Source organism: Syngnathus leptorhynchus, chromosome 7 (genome assembly GCF_054491065.1).
Source record: "Syngnathus leptorhynchus isolate UIUO chromosome 7, UIUO_Slep, whole genome shotgun sequence".
NCBI classification, from domain to species: domain Eukaryota; kingdom Metazoa; phylum Chordata; class Actinopteri; order Syngnathiformes; family Syngnathidae; genus Syngnathus; species Syngnathus leptorhynchus.
Genome location: NC_141201.1, coordinates 9,944,279 through 9,963,868, shown reverse-complemented (window position 1 = coordinate 9,963,868; position 19,590 = coordinate 9,944,279). Strand labels below are relative to the sequence as shown.

General features: G+C 40.9%; 2 protein-coding genes across 3 annotated transcripts; both read right to left on the bottom strand.

The window, feature by feature from the left end:
• Positions 1-614: 614 nt before the first annotated feature.
• Positions 615-5,942, bottom strand: vmn2r1 (vomeronasal 2, receptor 1). Its single transcript, XM_085916016.1, has 14 exons — positions 5,695-5,942; positions 5,018-5,309; positions 4,509-4,751; positions 4,228-4,419; positions 4,034-4,159; positions 3,740-3,915; positions 3,500-3,620; positions 3,141-3,368; positions 2,935-3,058; positions 2,601-2,761; positions 2,337-2,532; positions 2,013-2,245; positions 1,564-1,763; positions 615-1,477 (listed from the first exon to the last, which is right to left on the bottom strand). The coding sequence occupies exons 1-14, from the start codon at positions 5,940-5,942 to the stop codon at positions 1,156-1,158; spliced, it is 2,862 nt and encodes a 953-aa protein (XP_085772142.1). The 3' UTR covers positions 615-1,155.
• A 1,739-nt stretch (positions 5,943-7,681) lies between these two features.
• On the bottom strand, positions 7,682-18,243 carry gmps (guanosine monophosphate synthase). 2 transcript variants are annotated; one of them, XM_085915769.1, is made up of 16 exons: positions 18,079-18,243; positions 16,331-16,503; positions 15,790-15,904; positions 15,030-15,127; positions 14,564-14,667; positions 14,261-14,454; positions 13,498-13,663; positions 13,209-13,360; positions 12,554-12,727; positions 12,273-12,378; positions 11,782-11,897; positions 11,521-11,646; positions 10,899-11,014; positions 10,663-10,793; positions 9,516-9,688; positions 7,682-9,288 (listed from the first exon to the last, which is right to left on the bottom strand). In XM_085915769.1, exons 1-16 carry the CDS (start codon positions 18,103-18,105, stop codon positions 9,187-9,189), a joined length of 2,073 nt encoding a protein of 690 aa, XP_085771895.1. In that variant the 5' UTR covers positions 18,106-18,243; the 3' UTR covers positions 7,682-9,186. The 2 variants fall into 2 exon arrangements, with proteins under 2 accessions (XP_085771895.1, XP_085771893.1); XM_085915767.1 differs by lacking the exon at positions 18,079-18,243 and adding an exon at positions 17,437-17,882.
• Positions 18,244-19,590: the final 1,347 nt, after the last annotated feature.

Here is a 19,590-nt window from a genome sequence, read left to right as displayed (position 1 = left end):
CACGTGAATTCACAAAGGTATTGTGCCACACGGTAAAATAAAACACTGGATGAACATCCAGGACAATATTAGGAGGAATACATGTATCTCTTAGGGCCCTATTTTCCCTAATTCCCTTAGGTAACTTTGTAGACATGCCCTGTGTTTGCGCCGTTGTGGGAGTGAACACAGCCAACTTGCTCAGTGGCTCCTCTCATTCCTCCTAAATCCAGCATAGGGGAGGCACAAGTCTACATCGTGGAAGCAGAAACTGAATTTCTGGAGTCAATGCAGGAGATTGACACTTGCAAAGTTTGTTTATAAGGAGGGTTCGATTCAGAGGGTTCAGTGCATGCTATTGTCATATTTATGAAAAAAATACAATGACATGTACGATTCTGAGATGCGGTTTGCCAAAATTGCACCTGTATTAAAATCAAAATTTACGCCCAAGCACACGTGAGCTGTATACAAAAATAGTGCCCTTAGTGTCAAAGTAGCTTGGAATTAAACTCAATTATAAAATCAATTTGTATTGAGTTGTAATAGTTTCTCATTCATTTAGTCCTTTAGAGATGTCCATAAATCACTTTAAAGCAGCATAATGAATTTCTCCTCCGCTTCTTATTGTCATTTCACTCTTAAAATGTCTTGATGTCTCAATATTGCCCCTGGTAATTAATACTGTTGTTCTGGGGCACTTGCAATATATTAGTCAAAATGCTCTTGTGTTGCTTTCTTCAGTTTAACATTGATTTCTACTTTGTCTATAATAAGTTGATGATGATCATGAGTCATGATAGGATGTCGGGTATTTGTTATCAATTAGAGTTTTATTTTGTTTTTGTAATACATCGGACTTGAATAGCCTCTCAGAAAGTATCTACGTAATGCCGCTTGAGCAGTACACAAAATATGATTCGATTTATAATCTACATAAATAAATCCTGAGTGTAATTGGCTAAATACACATTCATTAACCATTGGGACTAAATAAAGTCTTGGGCCCCAAGTCGGGGATAAAGTAAAGCCGCATTTACTACCATTGTCCAAGTGCATTCTTAGTCTATAGTGTTCATTTTGTTGTATTGAATTAAAGATCCTTAATTGTCATCTTATGTAATATAATATTGAATCTCGCCCTGTCAAGCTACACTACATCCTATTATCTGTCACCTAATCATCAATGGGGGTTGATGCCATTGTAGAGTTGACCTCAGTGGCGTAGGTAGCGAGTGACGCCGACGTCCCAGTTGAGGTTCCATCGCGTGGTTTGTCGCGGGGTCTCATCATCTCCTCAGTGTTGCGTTCAGGTTTGAGCAGGAGAATGTAGCACTTTGGCAAGAAGATGCAGGTGAGCAAGCCAAAGCTGGAAGCCAAAATGGCAAAAATTTGCACGGCCACCATGAACTTGCCTCGTGTGCTGAGGTAAGCTGGGACGAAAGATATCCACACGATAAAGAAAACCAGCATGCCGAAGGTCACACATTTGGCCTCACTGGAACACAACATTAGACGTTTGCATGAAACCAAACTTTTCTGACTCTTATGTTGCTTAACCTGAGAACTGTACTCCTCTCCCACCTGAAGTGATCTTCCAGTTTTCGAGCCAGAAAAGCGAAAATGAAGGCCAGCAGAGCCAGTAGGATATCGTAGGCAAAGATACAACAGATGAAGACCACAGAACCTTCATTGCACTCCAGAATGATCTTTATATTCTGAGCTGAAGTGTTCTTCATGGGATAGGGCGGCAGGACGATGAGCCACACAGTACAAGCTAAAGCCTGTATGGAAAGTTGTTTGGTCAATATCGCCGATAACTACAAAATCAAAGATATGATTGATCATTTAACTCCAGATACATTTGCTAATACAATGTTTTCCGAATGGTCTTGGTGGAAGTCTGTGCCAATCAATCTAGCAGTTTACTAGTAAGATGGGGATGGGCAGGCCAGTGCGGGAAGCCAAGATAACAAAAATCTGGATGGTCACAATAAAAATAATTCAAAAGATGTACGTTTTGTTTTTTTTACCTGAATAAGCGTTGCCACAGCAGCGATCGCCCTCTGGTGGGAAAATGTGAGGATGTCAGGCTTGGCACGAGCAGCGAGGCTATTAAGGTTTGTTGTGTTGCTTGTGATGACGTCAGGGCCTCCACTGTTGGCTGCTGCTTCAGCTGCAGCTTTGGGAGCTTTGGCAGCAGCTTTGGCTTTGGCACGAGCTGCTTTTATAGCCTGCGCTCTCAGCATTAGCAACGCTGCCTTGCCTGGTGTAGAATGATAGAGGTAATAGAGTACAAACAGTCTATCACACAGAAGACAGTACTGGAATTGGCTCGAAAACTTTTCTCGTCTTACCCATAAGCGAGGAAAGACACAGTGCGAAGCCCAGCGCCAGAGCGACTTGGCTGGTCATGCAGCTCCAATGTTGAGGTTCTCCCAGAAAAACAATGGAGCAGAGGAAGGTCACCATCAGTGAGAAGAGCAGCGAGAAGCTCAGCAGAGCATCGTTGGCTTTCACCAGAGGAGTGCCAAAATGTACAACAAACACCACCTACAAATCAACAGCAGTACTTTTAATGCAGCTCTGCAGTCTTTGCAAGTTTTATTACTTATTCTCACCGCTATAGCAAAGGTAACAAGGGCTCCAAAAGCAGAGATGACAATTAGAGTGATGCCAAGTGGCTCTCCAAAAGCCAGGAACTCAATAATCTTTGGCACGCAGGTATCGCGAGCATCATTGGACCAGTAGTCACCACCGCACAGGACACATTCACGGGCATCTGTCAACAACAAGAATGAGGAGATGCTGTGAAGGGTTTTAAAAAAATAAAAAAATAAAAAGTGCATTTTAATTTGCACAAATGCCACTGAGGTCAAAGTATCATCATAGGCCTGGAGTTAGATTGCATTAAGGTAGATGTTTTTTGTATTTTGGAGAGCATGGTATACAGACTCGTCATATTGCTAATTTCGCCATCGGCACACGGGATGCAGTCAAAGCAGCAGACCGGCTCTCCCTGTCGGATCCCTTTCCTGGTACCGGGCTTGCAATTCTCACTGCACACTGACCGAGGTGGCTGAAAAGCACAGATGCAGTTGCATGACATTTCCTGGACGAAAAATTGAAAATAAATCCATCGTGAACAGTGTCCAACTCACCTCCAATATTTCATTGTTCCAGAAAATGGAATCATTGTTAATGGTCATCCTCTCCTCTGGGGCCAAGGAAGCATTGTATTGCCCCACGGTTACATATAATATTCCCCCGTTACTGTCGAGTCCCCAATTGATGATGTCGTAATATCCCTCCACATCTTTGCCGTCAAAGTAGACCTCCTCATCCGTGTGTGGGACTTTGAAGCGTACATTCTTCAAGTAGTACATCAGCTACAAACAAATGTCAGATTTCAATCAAACACACACAAACATGGCAATACCGGTTATCTGTGTGATTGTCAATTTAATCAAGTTTGCCTCATATAAAGGATTGATTGGACAACACACAGAAAGTCCCGTACCTGCCACGGCTCAAACTTGGTGATATCAGCACAGCCGATTCCAATGAACGGCCCGTGTCCCGGCTCGCAGTGTTCCAGATTGTGCAGAGCGTGGGCAACGGCATACACCGCTTTGTATACACTGTGGCAAGACATTGCAGCCTACCATGATAACTCCATAATAATAGGACTACAATGGATAAAATCTACATTTAATAGGAGACTGAAGAATGAATCTTTAGCTCAAGAGTGTGAAGTCACCTGTAGGTGATTCGGAGCTGAGAAATGTCAGAGTAGGTGTTGTTGAGGTGGGCTAATGACTCACTGCCAGTACACAAACCGGCGGGAAAAGCCTTCGACATTGTCCCGTTGAACATCGTGGCCCTCTCTTTGGAGTCTCTTAAAGCTTTGCCGTAGTCTACCGTGCAGTTGAACAGCTGTAAGACACATTTCAAGTTAAAATACAGAAAGCTAAAAAAAAAAAAAAATAAACAACAACAACCTTGCAACAAAGTATCAGATTGACACTAAGGTCAGTGACGGTATTACACTGACCGTCTCCCAAAATTCCTCAGTGAGAGGATCAGCATAAGGATCCAGATTCAGTAAATATTGCTGAAGACCAGGAATGTCGGCCCTCTTCACCCCAAAGCCGATAGTGCCGCCTAGCACAGAGCTGACCTGCGCGCAAATAGTTGAGCGCATGTCAAAATGGTGATAACGGTAGCTTGACAACTATGGGCTCTTACTCCAGGTTGATTGATAAGGGCTGAAGTGACCCAGGCCTCACTGGCGATCCAAGTGCGATTGGTCACGTTTTGCCGGATCAGTTCAACCACCAGAGGACTGAGGTCTACGTCTGAGGAAAAGATGACAACGATCTTTGCCGTGGACTCAATAATGGTTCGGACGATCCGATGGATGTCTTCAGGAGAATTCACCTGGAGAAATCATTTTTAGAAAAACACAAAGGGAGACTAATTACAAGAAACCAAAGGTGAACAAAAATCACATATCACAAATCACATACCTTTGGCAGAGTTTCAGAGAAGGAGATACAGACGCCGGCATCTTCTACCTGCTCTTTGAAGTCTTTGATGCCGTACTTGCCGTAGTCATCGTCTGCCGCTATGATTCCCACCCAAGTCCAACCAAAGTGCAGCACCAGCCGGGCCATGGCGGTCGACTGGTGCTTGTCGCTGGGAATGGTCCTCAGGAAAGTCGGGAACTGAAAAAAGCTGTTCAGGGCTGTGGAGGATGAGGAGTAGCTAACCTAAGGAATAGTCGAATGAACAGGAAGTTGTAAAATTCAGGTATTCAACAAAGTTTTGGAGAAACTACATCCCATGAACCTTCAGTTCAGAGTGACCTCTTTTTAGCCTTAGGGCGATACACAAAACAGTAATTTGGCTCGTGAATTAATTATGACAGTTGGAACCTTAAACACATGATTTCCGATTTAGTCCAAATCCAAACAAATCTTTTAATAAATTGTGTTCTGCTGTTGACATTCCATGATGCTGTCATATAGTTATTTACCTGTGGAAAATGGTAGAGTCCGAGAATCCTGGCTGTGGCGATGGACAGGTCAGAGCCCCCCGCCCCAACAAGAGCAGCTAAGGGGGGGCCCGTGCCACAGCGGTAGTTCGGCACGGCCTCCTCTTGGCCGGTTAAATATGTAAGGGTGCCCTCCACGGCCTTGGAAATGGTGAAGCAGGAGTCATAGATGACGTAGCCCAGGTCGGTGTTGGGCAACAGCTCATCCATGTTGTTTATTTCGTTGATGGCAAACAGCATGGTCTGGGTCCAGCGGAAAGTTCGGTAATTCATTCTAGCGTGTGATGGGAGAATGAAGCTGATATATTTCACTCGGTTCTTTCCACTTCCAAAATGTTTATACAATAGTTTAGAACCCTTGAAATTGATAATAATCCGATGCTGATTAGCCAAATGAGATTTTGTAAATATTTAATTTCATTCTTGTTATTACGGCTACTGAGCACAAACTAATCATTTGAGCAATTCGGCCTAATTGATCCTTGGGGTGTTACCCTTTTATTTCTATCATAATATATAATTAAAGAGCTTGAAACAATGAGCATATTTTAGTTTGGCCAAATAATACAAATGAAATATTCCCCCCCCGCCTCTCCCACACACAATTTCATCAAACACTTTATATTTAAATGAACTGTCATGTAAACAAATTGACTCACCCTTCACATCCGGAGGACGCAGGCAGGTGTGAAGTGTTGCCAGCGCTGGAAGCAACTCTCATATGGACAGGAAACATCCCCCCAATGATGACCTTCTTTTTCTCCACATCTTTGTAGCCACTCAGCTTGAACCTGGCCTTCAGCTTGCATGAGGCCTCTGCAGAAACAGAAGCATAAAAGTAGAAAATGACGCTTAATCCGAGCAAAACGCGACAGGGTTCCATGGTAAGGCGGTGCAGACAAATCATGAGAGCTTTGTTGTGTCAGGACATTGAGGAAAGCAGCTAGGTAGGTGCATCAGGTGTTTCTTAGGTCCTCCAGGGAGAGGTGACGGGCGGTAGCTGGAGATTCAGTTTATCTGAAAGAGAAAAAAAAAATTAGATATACAAGTTACATTCAAGAAAGTGAGTCAAAATATTTTGCCCCCATCTTATATTTTGCATCATGGGTACATTCTGAGTGGCCATTTCATTATTTCAAAAAAAATTCAAACAATTCACCCCAAAATGTTGATAAATATTATATAAATGTTTTTCACAGAAAATGGAAGGAAATGCAGGCAGAAGAATCTGAGAAAAATAGGCAAAATCAAATATATGGGAAGAAAAAAAAAAGGGAAACAAAAACAAGTTGTCATATGATGGCAGACATGTTTATACTGGATCTTATATATTGCCCAAAACTACAAAAATTAACAGGTCTAATTTTTTCCAGAGACATAGTAAGTAGTTCAATGTTGTTGGTATTTTGAGGGAGTTACTCTTTGTGAAAGACTGCATGCACAAAACAAGTTCTTGCACTAGATGTTTGTTTCTTGTTGAGCAATTTGTGCCATCCTTGAATGGGTAATTTTTATGCACGTTAGCCCTTTGCACTGGAAAAAAAACTAATGGTTTGCTTCAAACTCTTTGTTGTTGGGGTAGGATAGTGGGTATTTTATACATGCAATGAAACTTCTATATATCATACCTCTATTATCAAAAATGATCTATACTGTATTAAGGTGAGACACATCAGTCAACACAAGTGAGCTGCATGTCAGATGTTAATTGGCCGCATGTGGTATCAAGATATCTGTACACAACATCAGAGAGAAGATAGTGTTCCAAAATCGGCCAGTGTCCCCCGAGTTCGAAGGCGTGTTGTGGTGGCTGTCAACTTGCCTGCTCTTGCACAGCTCAGTCACCAGGGGAAAATAAACACCTGTTACCCACAACACACACACAAACACTTTTCTTATGCAACACAGACCTTAATTTATTGACATTATGGGGGGGGGACAAAAATCTTAATTTATGACAAAAAAATTACCTTGGGATTCTTACCATAATCCAAAATCCTACACTGGATTAATTGAAGACTAAATCAGTTATTTTAAACCTTGACTATCCAAGATAATAATATAATACATTATTGTACAATGCCATAACATTTAAAATCTTCAATGTTAACACAGTTTGAATATAGGGAAAAAACTATATTTAATAATTAAACGAAAATACATTGCATATACAGACAGCCTTGGGGATTCAACATCCATTCCACTAGAGGGAGCTCATATATCACTTGTACCACACTGCGAGAATAACTGCTCCAATTTGTCCATGTACAGAATGTTAATGTGAATGGCTGTATGTCCATTCATACCAATTGAGGGTGTACTAGTCTCACCCAAAGTCACCAGGGACAGGCTTCAGAAGTCACCAGGGACAGGCTTCAGCACATTCTGAACCTTAATGAAAATGGATGATTAACTTGAATCAGCAAGAGCTTCCTTTCAGTATTTTTCATGCATTAAAAATGTGCAACAGTAAGTTTCCTATCAAATGCTGTGCCAAAAAAGTGTGTCAGTGTCAGTTTAACCAATAATTCCAAAACTAAGTCATCCAAATTGCACCAGGCTATAGAGAAAGAGACAGACATAGCAATCAATCAAATGATCGATAGTTAAATGGTGCCACATACTGGACAGAGGATGGCGCTGAAGTGAGAGGTTTGAACATGGAGATCTTTATTAAAGCTCAGTTTTTGTATAAATTTCATGTTGTTGAAACCGCATGCAGTAGCTTGGTTTGAGGCACATTACCAAAAAATAATGAGCAAGATGACATCAAAATATAGCCATGAGACATACAATTGCATAACTTAATGTGAATATTGCAATTTAATTCAACTACAAAATTAAGTTTAAGATATCAAGCTACTTTTCCCCCCATGGAGGAATTTGACAAAAATACATCAAAAGGCAGATGAAAAGACAGAAAGAAACACTTAATTGCGTCAAACCATTTGCATTAGGGTAACATTGCCATTAAAATTAGAGGCACAAACTGCTTAACCATGACTTTTTGTTCCAACTCAGTTAAACCTGAGCCGTGTGTGATATTTAGACGGCGAGATTTAAGTAGCTGTTGATTCAGAATAGAGATTTAAAATGGAGCTGGAAACACACAACAAAGTGAAGCATTGGATATGGCCACACCTCCCATGACTGGGTTCTGTTGATAAAGCTTGAAGGCTTTACGTTCAAAAAGCAACAAATGTGCAAAGACGCACTCTTGTTCGACACAAGAGCAGCAACAAAAGACAACCGCAATCTATCAATGATTAGGTATAATGAGCTGTGTAATTATTGTTTTAAAAAAAGCATACATAATGCAGCATAATGAAAAGTGTTATACTATATTCTGGAAATATCAGTCCAGAACTGGTCACATTAGAGAAAGGAAAACAAAAAGAAAACAGGCACATACAAAGTTACCAACAAGTTTGGCCTCCTGCACAGCGTCACACTTGCTAGGATAGTCAGGTTAACAGTTCTCCATAATGACCACTAGGGGGGCATCAAGGACAACAGCATCTACTTTTGGCAAAAGAGAGCGGCTTACACAATGGTAATTGGTCACACTGGGTTGTCAGTTCAGATCCACTTCAGACAGGCAACCGTCCTCAGAGCACAGTATACAAGGTAGGTGAAAATAAGTGGATGAACAGATTCAGACCCATTACGGTTTTCAACAATGCGGCAGGGCAGGTGGATGAACAAAGCCTCTTTCTACTCTTCTCAAGACATTAGTTTTCCGAGTTCACCACGCGATGCACTTCAAGTCCACAGTCTTGAATGTTCACAGCATCCTGTCACTCCATTGTGATGACTGACTCACAACAGAGGGTAACCATTATTTTTTTTTTTTTAAAAAAACAATTTTTGAGTGTGGATGAAAAAAAAAAAATCTATAATCGATCTCTGTCGCCAAAATTATTAAGACACAGGCATAAAAAACGCCAATCAAAGCCTGGTCTATCGTCCATGGGAATGTTGACGAAAAGGGGGCGAAGGGGTGTACGGGGGAGATGAAAGGTTGGAACGAGTTCCCTGGCCTTCTCTGATAACTTCGATGCTGCGTGTGTGTGTGTGTTTGCGTATATATGGATGTGTGTGTTTGTGTCTGTCTACTATCATTTTCATGTGGTTTCTTTTTTTTTTTTTCTTTATTCCCACTCTGTGGTGCCAGGTGGCTTGGAGGTCAAGTCATACATGACTCTCGAGATACCTGGGATCTTTCTGATCTCGTTGACCATCTTCAGCACCACCTGGGGAGGAAAAGACAGTGCTGTGAGATCAAATATGCATTTTAAATAGCCTGCACCAATACCATATTTTAAAAAATAAATTTAAAAAAAACGCTGAATAGCACCCTCCGACTTTGAATTCCAGTCATACGGATGTGAGGATTGCTGTATGCAGGTGTTGCTGCTCCATGTGCGTTAAAACCAGTTATTTATTAAGACAATTTCCAGAACCTTGAACCTTGCCATACCTCCTCTGGGATTTGGTTCCCCGGCGTGGCAGCGATGCCAGTCATGAAGTCGCTGGTGATAAACGTGCGGACCACGACAGAGCGTCGGCAGGATGGCTGCTTTTGCAGTGGGTCACGATCAAAGTGCAGAGGGGTAAGGATGACTGGCATCTGGCTGATCTTTCCCGAGTATCCTGAGAGGAGAAGTAGTACAGTTCGTTTTCTTCTAGCTATGAGACATTCCCCTTGTGGATGCAAATATGCAGCGAGTCAACTTATGTGCCTTCTCAAAGGCAAACTTGTGTGTCTCCCCACAAATTCTTCAGGTTGCACTGCACATGCTTCACTATTTAGAATAGTTTGTGAGGCTGGGCGATTATGGAAAAAATAATCACTTATTTTGATTCATAATAAAATCAGTATAATGAAAAACAATTAATTGCTGATTTCAAAACTTTGCATTTATTCAACTACTGCAACCTACCATCAACCCCCATGCCTCCTCATTCCTTCACCCTTGAACACTTTCTTTGTCAGGTACATTCTGATAAAACATGTGCAATTCAAGTCTCTTTCATTTTTATCCAATTTAGTTTGACTTTTATTAACTTGGGACACTGGCTGTCATGTTTTGTGCCATATCAATGTGTCTTGCCACAAAAAATTCCTTGCATTGTTGAAAATGCAAATGCGAGTGTGACTTGAAAGAAGAAAAAAAGCAATAAAAATGTTTTGGGGGAAAAACAGCAATAAAAAAATATATATATTGAAAGCAAGTTGCGTTTGAGCTTTATTGATATAACTCATTTTCACAAATTAGAAAGAATTTATGCCTACAAGTACTGTATTGGCTTTCTCTACGTGTTGGTTAATTGAAGCAATATCACAGCCGTAAATTTACCCTTAGAATGTCAATGGCATTTTACATGGTCTTTATACCAACTACATTCATGGTGCTTTGGCAAATACAGAAACTTAAAAACATGCCGTCATTCAACATATTGTTTTTCTTTTATTAGAATGTTTTTATGACTGTGAGAATCCAAAAATTGCGTATAAATTTGGAATTATTTCCTAGCCCTAGTCTCTCGACTGACTCATTTGAAGTAGTGTGTGTAAAATGACCTCTTTCCCAGATTGAAACATTGATTCAAACCACAACACTCACCAGACTCTCTGAGGATAGAATGAGCAACAAAGTCAGCCTGTCTGAGGGTGCCGAGAACGCCTGTGGTCAGGAAAGTGGGAGTGATGTCTATTGGTGGCTCCTTCACATGGGAACCGAATACATAGACAACTCTGAAAGGGGGAGGAGGGAGTATTAAAAACATGGTATAGTTATGAATGCTCCACTTATCGTCGAATGCTAATCAAATACATCTATATAGTTGCTTTGTGTGTTACCTATTGATGCTATGGCACATGCGAGGGATAAGTCTGGCCAGGAACATGAGAGATTCCCAGTGAGGTGATTCTTTGCTTGTGATGCCACACACATAACTGTAAGAGCGGCAATCTCCCTGGATGAGAAAATATCTTATTCAGTAAGGAAACAAGAAGATACAAAACTAAAACCTTTACCCCCACGCTAAAAAACAAAACAAAACCCAAAACTCATCCCTTGACATCTGTAAACAACGACGCATGAGGAGTTAAACTTTACAACGTTTGTCTACTGTCTCTACCAAACCTTTGAGGTTTAGGCTCAAATTAAAATTTAAGTGAGAAAACAAGAGGGAAATGGGGAAAAACACATCCAAAAAAAAGTCTTCTTAAAGCACCAAACTTAAGAACGGATTTTTCCCGAATGCTAAAAGTCACTTTTAAGAACAGTATAAGAACGTTTTTGACCAAGTTGTAACATTTGACACAGTTTCCATTCCCTCAGATATACAAAATGTGAACCACACGTCTCCAAGTCCTTCCAGACGGAGGAAGGAGACCAAATATAGAAAAATCAGAGGAACTTTATGTCTGTGTGTGTTTGTGTGTGTGTGACCCTGTGACCAAAACATTTCTCAATCACCTGGACGCCAACAGTTTTGATGGGCAGCAGGAAGGCATTGAGTGAATGAAGGCTGGTGATCTGCATGAGTTTCTCTTCCTCCTCGTCTGATATGCACGACTTGACTCTCTGCAGCAAGGTATGAGGCTGGAGAGAGAAAGAAGATCCCTGAAAACGATCATTGGGTTCAACAGCTTACGCAAGATATGCCGTGTCTGAACTTTTAATTCAGGGTCTTGCTATTCTGCCGTGGTGGGAAATGTATTGGACTAAACTATTGACCTTTTTGACGCTAGCAGAAAAGTCTGTAACAATTTTGAGGATATTGTTGGTTTCAGCAAAGTCTTTGCAGATGTATGGCTCCTCTGCACAGATGACTCGGATAGACAGACCAGGACCTGTGTTTGAAGGGAAAAAGAATGAGCTACAGTTGTGAATTGACCAAACCTACCCTTGCAAATAAAATCGAAAAAGATGAGATATCAGGAATTTTATGAATGCCTTGTTCATGCAAATTGAAATTGTGACAAAGTTTGGTCGTGGTGACATAAGGTGATTTTGGACGCAAGACAATAAACCTCCGGTAACACAGAAAGTCTTAATTATTGTACATATTTGAATGAAAACACTTGGAGGTCATGAATAAGAATCAAATGGGGAAAAAAAAATCCGGAATACAATAGAAGTGTTTTATTGCGTACTGATCTGCAAAAACTATGTCAGGACTGTTTTTAAAAAAAAAAAACATTCAGTAGGTGCGTTTATCTACTTGCCGGGGAAAGGGTGTCGCGAGACTATTTCCTCTGGTAGACCCAATTCTCTCCCGAGGGCTCGAACCTCATCTTTATGGAAATCTTTCAACGGTTCGATTACTTTTCCCTGCAGGATCACAAACCAGAGCATTCAGCATTTTTACAAAAGCAAACATGTTTAGGTTGGCAGTTCTGTCGTTAAAAAAAAAAAAAAAAGTCCTAACTCACTATACTTTGAGACAGGCTATATGCGCTAACACATTAACAGAATTATTGCTACATAATTTCTGCCTTTGAAGTACCTCATCTCTGAGTTTGCGGATGAGCTCGGTGTCATTGTGGTGTGTTTTGATGACCTCTGCCTTCCCGCTGGCAAGATGAGAGGCACTTTCTATGAGATCAGGTCTCAGGGTGCCCTGGGCTAAGAGAACCTCTTCCGGTTTTAGATTCATCTCGCCTATCACCTCATTTGCCACCTGAAAAACAAAAACAATCCACAAAATGTCACCGAAGTATCAAACAAAAGGAAAAAGCAAGCCGGCATACACATCAAGCCAAGCGAAAACACAAACTCCAGCCCAATCAGCCACTACAGGTTAATTAAAGGCCATATCAGGGAAATGTGTCTTTAAACGTGTCTTAAATGTTTCTACTGAGGTAGCAGTTTTCTAATATCTCTTGGTAGGGCATTCCAAAGCTCTGGAGCCCAAATAGAAAATGCTTGAAGAAATAATTCTTTAAATAGTTTGGCTGGAAGCGGGTCGAGTGAACATGTTGTTTGTTTGGCCGCACTAACCAATTGTGTAAGCCTTTCAAGGGACACGCTTTTAAAATTTGAGAGGGTTATTGCACGATCGTCAGCGCCGGTACTTGGCCGTCTCGTGATTGTGTAAATTAGGTTGGCAATCTCAAAATAGAAGTACGTAAATGTAAAAAAAGATTAACTTGAAGATGTACCTTGACGAAAGTATCCCCAATTATTTTTCTTTTCTCTTCAGGGTTGGTGGTCATATTCAAGGTCTTACTGATCCGTTTCCGAGGTGTTCTGTCCTCCTCTGAGATGGGAAGTGTTGTTGTCCCATTGTAGAAAGTGTGTGAGGCATTCACCACTGAAAGGCGCGCGGAGTCAAAGGTGGAAAATCAAAAATTTTATTTGGTTATGTAAAGCTCACACAGCATTGATTAGACATTTGACACGAGGCTTTAAAAAAAACACCACATATTCCATCATTCAGACCACACCCACCTTTAAGTTTGATGCCTAATTTGGTGAGGGCCTCCTCTACACTCTGGCTCTCTCTCTTCCTCATGAAGCCATTGTCAATGTGAACCGCAATCACTTGGTCCTGGTTCAAAGCTTTGTTGAGGAGGGCAGTGCACACAGTCGAGTCGACGCCACCGCTCAACAGCACCTGAGACAATTATTGCAAACCAAATCACCAGAGTGAAAAATTCTTGCCGCCATCAAACACTACATCTCCTTCAGTGCAGTCTTTCTTCGCCTGTATTGAGACTGGGATTGTATCTTACATCATAAGATGGCACGCTACGCCAAAGAAATTCCACAAATATGAGACGTACCATGAATTACACTGCTATATATGCAGGCAACTAATGTTCAATCTTTTTTTGCAAGCAATCGCATAAGACATTTTTCAGGTTACCCAACTGCAGTCAAGAAACAAGAGACATGCCTTATATGATCAGAGATGTACCAGTTAGACAAACATTAAAATGTACTTGAATTTTGTGAAATATAACAACCCCCCCCCAAGGCACTGATGGTGTCATGATAGCACACTCGTCTGAATTTAGTGCAAGCGACATGGGTTCACTTGCCACTAAATAAAAGACTTATCGCCACACCCTCCTGAGAGGAAGCCTAGTTTATAAAGGGACTTAGGAAGTCGATAGGCACTTTTCAGACAGACCTGTTTCATTTGACTGTTTAATTGCCTTGACTGATGTGGTCACTACTTCCCTGTGTCTTGTTTTAATGTTATGCTCACCAACACTTTGGACGTGCCGACTTTTTCTCGGATGTCGCTGATGCAGGCTTGCTGGCGGTTCTGGACAGTAAAGTTACTTGAGCATCCTGCAATCTCAAAGACGAAGTTGCGAAGCATCTCCATGCCACGCTCTGTCAGGTCAACCTCGGGGTGAAACTGAGTACCGTACAGCTTCTTCTGCTCATTAGAAATACCTAGTAAGCAGTAAACATGGAGAGGCTATTTGTAAAAGCTCTCATAAAATACTTCATAAAGCACTGCAATGTATAAATGAAATCCAATCTGGTTGAAGTCAACATTCACCTGCAATGATGTTTCCTGATTGGGCCACCACTTTAAAGCCATCAGCGACTTTATCCACACTGTCTCCATGAGTCAGAAGAACCACCTCCTCCTTCTGAAGGCCTCTGTTAAGATACACACAGACAGGTACAGACTTAGTCTGTCACCTTTGCATGTCATTTAGCTACTGCTCAGTTCTGGAGGGATCCATTCGAGTGGGATAACAGGGCTACTGACAGCGCCAAAATGTTTCACTTTTTGCTTTACTTGCTTAGCAATTTTTTTTGTCTGTTTTTTTCTTCCTTCTAATAATATCAAATGGGTTTAATACACAAAACATGTTTTACCTATTCACATTTTTACTGGGGGATTATTAGTTTTTATGTTAATTTCAACGTTAGGAATGTCAAAGCTTCCTCCTGTGTATCAAAGGTTTGGACACCTTAAGTTATCACTTACTGGTTTATAAATGGAAAAGAAGGAGTACCTGAACAGTGAGCAAGTGTTGTCCACTCCAATACTAAACACCCCATCTTCCCTCACACATTTTTTGTGAACTGTTCCACCAAAAACTTTGTTCATCATCTGAAAATAAACCACAGATAATAATGTTAAAATACTTTGTTAATTTGATGTGATAACTGCATGCAGTATGGAGAAATATGCTTTTGATTAGAGAGATGATGGTTTAAACCTCCAAGCTGCCTGGGAAAAAAGAGCTAATGATGCTTTTATCTTCCTCAGTTAGTTTCAATGTGCCCTTGAAGCAAAATGATGAAATCCCAGCTGGGCCATGAGAGCAGAACAGCAGCCAGGAAATTGTGGTAAAGTGAAAGCTACTCAGATACTCTGAGTGAATACACAGAACATCTCCTTACTTGGATAAATAAATGCCTTGGGACAAGTGATTCTCTGTGTGGTATTGCATGCAGTTCCCCTCTCGTGCTATGTGATACAACAGTTGCCTGAGTACACTTCACTTTTAGTTTACTTATAAGTTCAATGCATTTGCATTTAATCTTGAAAAAACACCTTTAAACATTTCAGTTCACATTTTTATTTTTATAGCTATATTGAAAATATGATCTCATTTTAATTGAATCATTATTTGTATTAATTTTAAGCTTCATTTCCCCATTATTAGTTGGAACTACTTGATGTTGGTCATGATTGTGATACTTGCAGAGCCAAGTGTTTTTTTTTTAGGTGGTACTTGCAGCTAAACATAGGATTTGTACCGCATGTACCTGCATTCCATAGCAAATCCCCAGGACAGGCTTTCCTATAGTGAATATTGCAGGGTCAAACCATGGTGCATCCTCTGCATAAACAGAAGCAGGGCCCCCTGAAATGATGATTGCCCTACAAGAAAAGGCACATTAGCACACATAAGGGTGGTAGAAGAACAGTATCACACCGAAACCCTAAAAGCAGATTGCCCTGGAAGTTGTACAATTTGAAATCTTACTAAAGTCACACAACAACTCACCTACACTGTATTGTTGGTTTATCAAACAAATATTTAACTCCAAGTGTGTGACATATTGTTGTGGCGTTATCAAACAAATATTTAACTCCAAGTGTGTGACATGTTGTTGTGGCGTTATAATGATATATCCCAAAAGCTAAAGTTAGTCTGTTGTTGAATTCTACTCAAACCATTGCCTGAAGAATAAAGATTATAAGAGCAGTAGCAATTTGACCCAGTAGGAAATCGGTCACGTATTAATTAAAAAGAAAAAAAAAACAGTGTCCGTCAGACAGATACAAAATACTTGATATATTTACCTGTAACCTTGTTCTCTAATCGCAAAGGCCGGTGTCTCCAATGGCAGGATCTCTGAGCGCACACACAGCTCACGCACACGTCTGTCAATGACTTTGCCATACTGGGCGCCAGCATCCAGGATGGCCACGGCGCCCTCATGTGACCCATTCTGCTCCACGCTGCCAATCTGCAGCTGAGAGTCACAGTCACAAAGTCACATATTTGCCTATGAAATACAAATCTTAATTATTGGCAACTCACTCCTTGACTTAACTCAGATCCATTTCTACCCTCTATGCTTACCAGAGTAATTTGACTATGTTAAGCTTGTCCTTATCAATGGCATGTGACTGACAAGGTCTTAATAAACATGTTGAAACAAGCAATCGAGAGAATCACATGAGCAAGAGGATGTCACTTAGACAATTATGCATTTATTGAATACTTTGGTCAAGATTTTAAAATATTTCAACACGTTGCCCAACAGTGTTTCATATTATTTCAAGTTAAAGAGTCACCAAATGAATTCCCTGCAAAATTGCCCAGCATATACAATACTGTATTTAGCGGTTGGTCTTGCTTGCATGCAGTTTAAATCTTAGAACCACTTCCAACCAGCAGAACCGCATAATTCTGACCAAGTGAACAAATGCTTATTGCTCATGTCTGTATTGGTCCCAATAATCAACACGGGTTAGGGGGTTATATTTTTATAGTGGCAGAAGTCGGGAACATGTCTTTATTCCATGACTCTCAACAACTATGGCTAGATACAAGTCATCAAAGCAACAAACATATATTTAGAAAAAAAAAGGCTCATAAATGTCAATGTTTATGACAATTTCATAAAACACAGTTTTGCCAGGTAACTCCTGATGAGATGCACGGGTCGATTAATCTTACAATACTCACGAATTGACCTGTATAAATAAAATGTGACATGCAATTCGATTATGAAAAATGAATAGGTAGGCAACATAAACCCACGTGGTTTAAACTACGCTCGGTTCCCTCACATCAGTGAAGTGCCCCTTATTACACTGTCAATAACGTAAAAGGATAGTACACTTGTAGGGGGGAAATACATAGATTAATAATAATATTGAGGTACTGAAAAGGTATTTACCTCTCTCAAGCCCGCAAACGATGTTAGCAAACTGCCAAGATTTGACGTTATTATTGCTCCAAGTTTGTGACAGCGAGTGCTCCAACGACATAATTTAGCTAGCCAAACGTTAAGTTTCACCATCACTGGACGGGTAGCATTGCTTTCTCGTGAGCAATCAAAAGTAAACGTACCATTTGATCAATTTAACTGCTCAAGGTAACAAATTATGACAATGTCCCATCTGGTGGAGAGTCAAAATAAGCAGGAACGAGCATAGCATGTTAGCACGTACTGGAAGGAGCGGAGCTAAGTTAGCGGAGCTATGCTAAACCCACGCGGTGTCTTCAGCTGGTGAGGGTCCAGCCTTACACCAAACTAGAGATATTAGAGGACAACGTTGTCGAATATTCATGTGTGCTTAACCTTAGTTAATTGACGACATTAGCGACGGGGAGCGACATGTTCACGTAAAGCGGCAACAGGCACAGCCAGTGTACATTCCTCCCCCCGGTGGTCAATGTTAACAAACACGCTCTAAAAACTTTCCACGCAAATCAACGCAGGCCGTAGTGAAAGGTACAAGAAATGGCAGCGTGAAAGCACCACACGAGAGCAAGTTATGTCATAGCAGCGACGGCTGCTGATACCGGTTCCACCGACCTTGCTGTCTCCGTTGCACATAGCCATGGAGGACTGCTGTGTGGTGGAATGAGCGCTCCTCTTTCGCCTTGATGTACGCGGTCGGTCGGTAGGAGCGAGAGAGAGAGAGGGAGGGAGGGGGAAAAAAAGAGAGAGGGAGAGAGACGACAGACAGACAGACAGACAGACAGACGCTCACTTGCAGCTCCAGACAGCACGCCGACTGACTGACACGCGTAAAACACAACGAACCACACTGACTTCCTGCTATCTACTCGTAATAACTAAATGTACATTTGTATTTTTGGCTTACCAATAACATATAAATGCCAGATGTCCCTATGTATATACGGACCAACGCATTCGTTATAACAAGAATGCATTTTTATCCCAGTGAAAAAATGCATAGAAATGACCATTCAAGGACAGCACAAAACTGCTGAACAAGAAAATGACATCGAAAGAAAGAATTGTTTTTTTTCCCCCCGAAAAAAATCAATTAACTTCAGATTTTATGTCAAAGTACTGTTTGCCCTGCATATTCTCAAGGGAGGAAAATTGGCCTACTCTTCTTTAAGGCAGTTTAAGTCTTAAACTAAGACCCAGCAACTAAGATGTGTCTGCCATCTAGTGGTATTAGTGATATTACAATTTAAAACAAAAGTCAACCCCTGCATATTTGCAGTTTGGAACCCTCAGATTTGCATTTTCAGTTTTTTTTCCTTTTATGTTGAATGTTAACATCGGAGTCAGAAGGATTAAACAGTAGATATGCAATCAAACAACTAACAACTGACTGTAAGTGAAGGGCAACAACGACAGACACACACACGATCACGTGGTTATGATCCAGCCTGTCCTCATCACATGCTGATCTTCAAACATGCCTGCGTCCTGTCACATGCCATCTGGGGTGATAAACACTTTCACATGCGCTTATAGCAACCGCAAGGCAAAGCGTGCTGCCATTCATTACCTTTGACTGGAGTATGGTATCATGGCCTTTTGATGGCAGAGAATGTTCCTGTTTAGAAATAAACCTTTTTTTTTTTATAGTAGACAAGTAGAAGATTCTCAGCGTTGTAAAAGAATATGTGCAGTCACAATTCACTCATAATTTCTTCGGGCCTAAAATCTGTCTGTCTTGCAAAGTCTGTTATTGTTTTTGTGAGCAGAACACAAGTCACAGTTTTACATGGTTCAAAAATTAAAATTTTGTGTCTTTTAGTTGTCATCTCAACTTGGGCCAACACTGTGTCTCATTCTTCAACTTTGATTCAATTGTGTTTTCTTTCTCATGGACTCAAATCACTTTAAAATAGCTTTTACTTGAGCTGACCTTAACACTGGGATTGGTTTAGTTGAATAACTGAATAACCTTTTTATTACCAATCGTAAAACAACAAATTCATGGCGGCACCCCTAAATCATTATACTCAGAAATATAAATACCATTCTTCTTCAGTATCCGTACCATGAATGCTTCTTTATGTGGACAAACAACCATTCAAACTCACACTCACAACTATGGAC

What these genes read in the sequence shown, in the direction of transcription:
- vmn2r1 (XM_085916016.1), bottom strand. Translation starts at nt 5,942, where the DNA reads ATGATTTGTCTGCACCGCCTTACCATGGAACCCTGTCGCGTTTTGCTC. An exon ending in GGAACAATGAAATATTGGAG is followed by an intron (nt 3,059 to 3,140) that starts GTGAGTTGGACA and finishes TGTGCTTTTCAG; the next exon opens with CCACCTCGGTCAGTGTGCAG. An exon ending in TTGTTACCTTTGCTATAGCG is followed by an intron (nt 2,533 to 2,600) that starts GTGAGAATAAGT and finishes GTTGATTTGTAG; the next exon opens with GTGGTGTTTGTTGTACATTT.
- gmps (XM_085915767.1), bottom strand. Translation starts at nt 17,559, where the DNA reads ATGGTGAAACTTAACGTTTGGCTAGCTAAATTATGTCGTTGGAGCACT. An exon ending in ATTAGGCATCAAACTTAAAG is followed by an intron (nt 13,361 to 13,497) that starts GTGGGTGTGGTC and finishes CGCGCCTTTCAG; the next exon opens with TGGTGAATGCCTCACACACT. An exon ending in TTCTATCCTCAGAGAGTCTG is followed by an intron (nt 9,689 to 10,662) that starts GTGAGTGTTGTG and finishes TTCTCCTCTCAG; the next exon opens with GATACTCGGGAAAGATCAGC.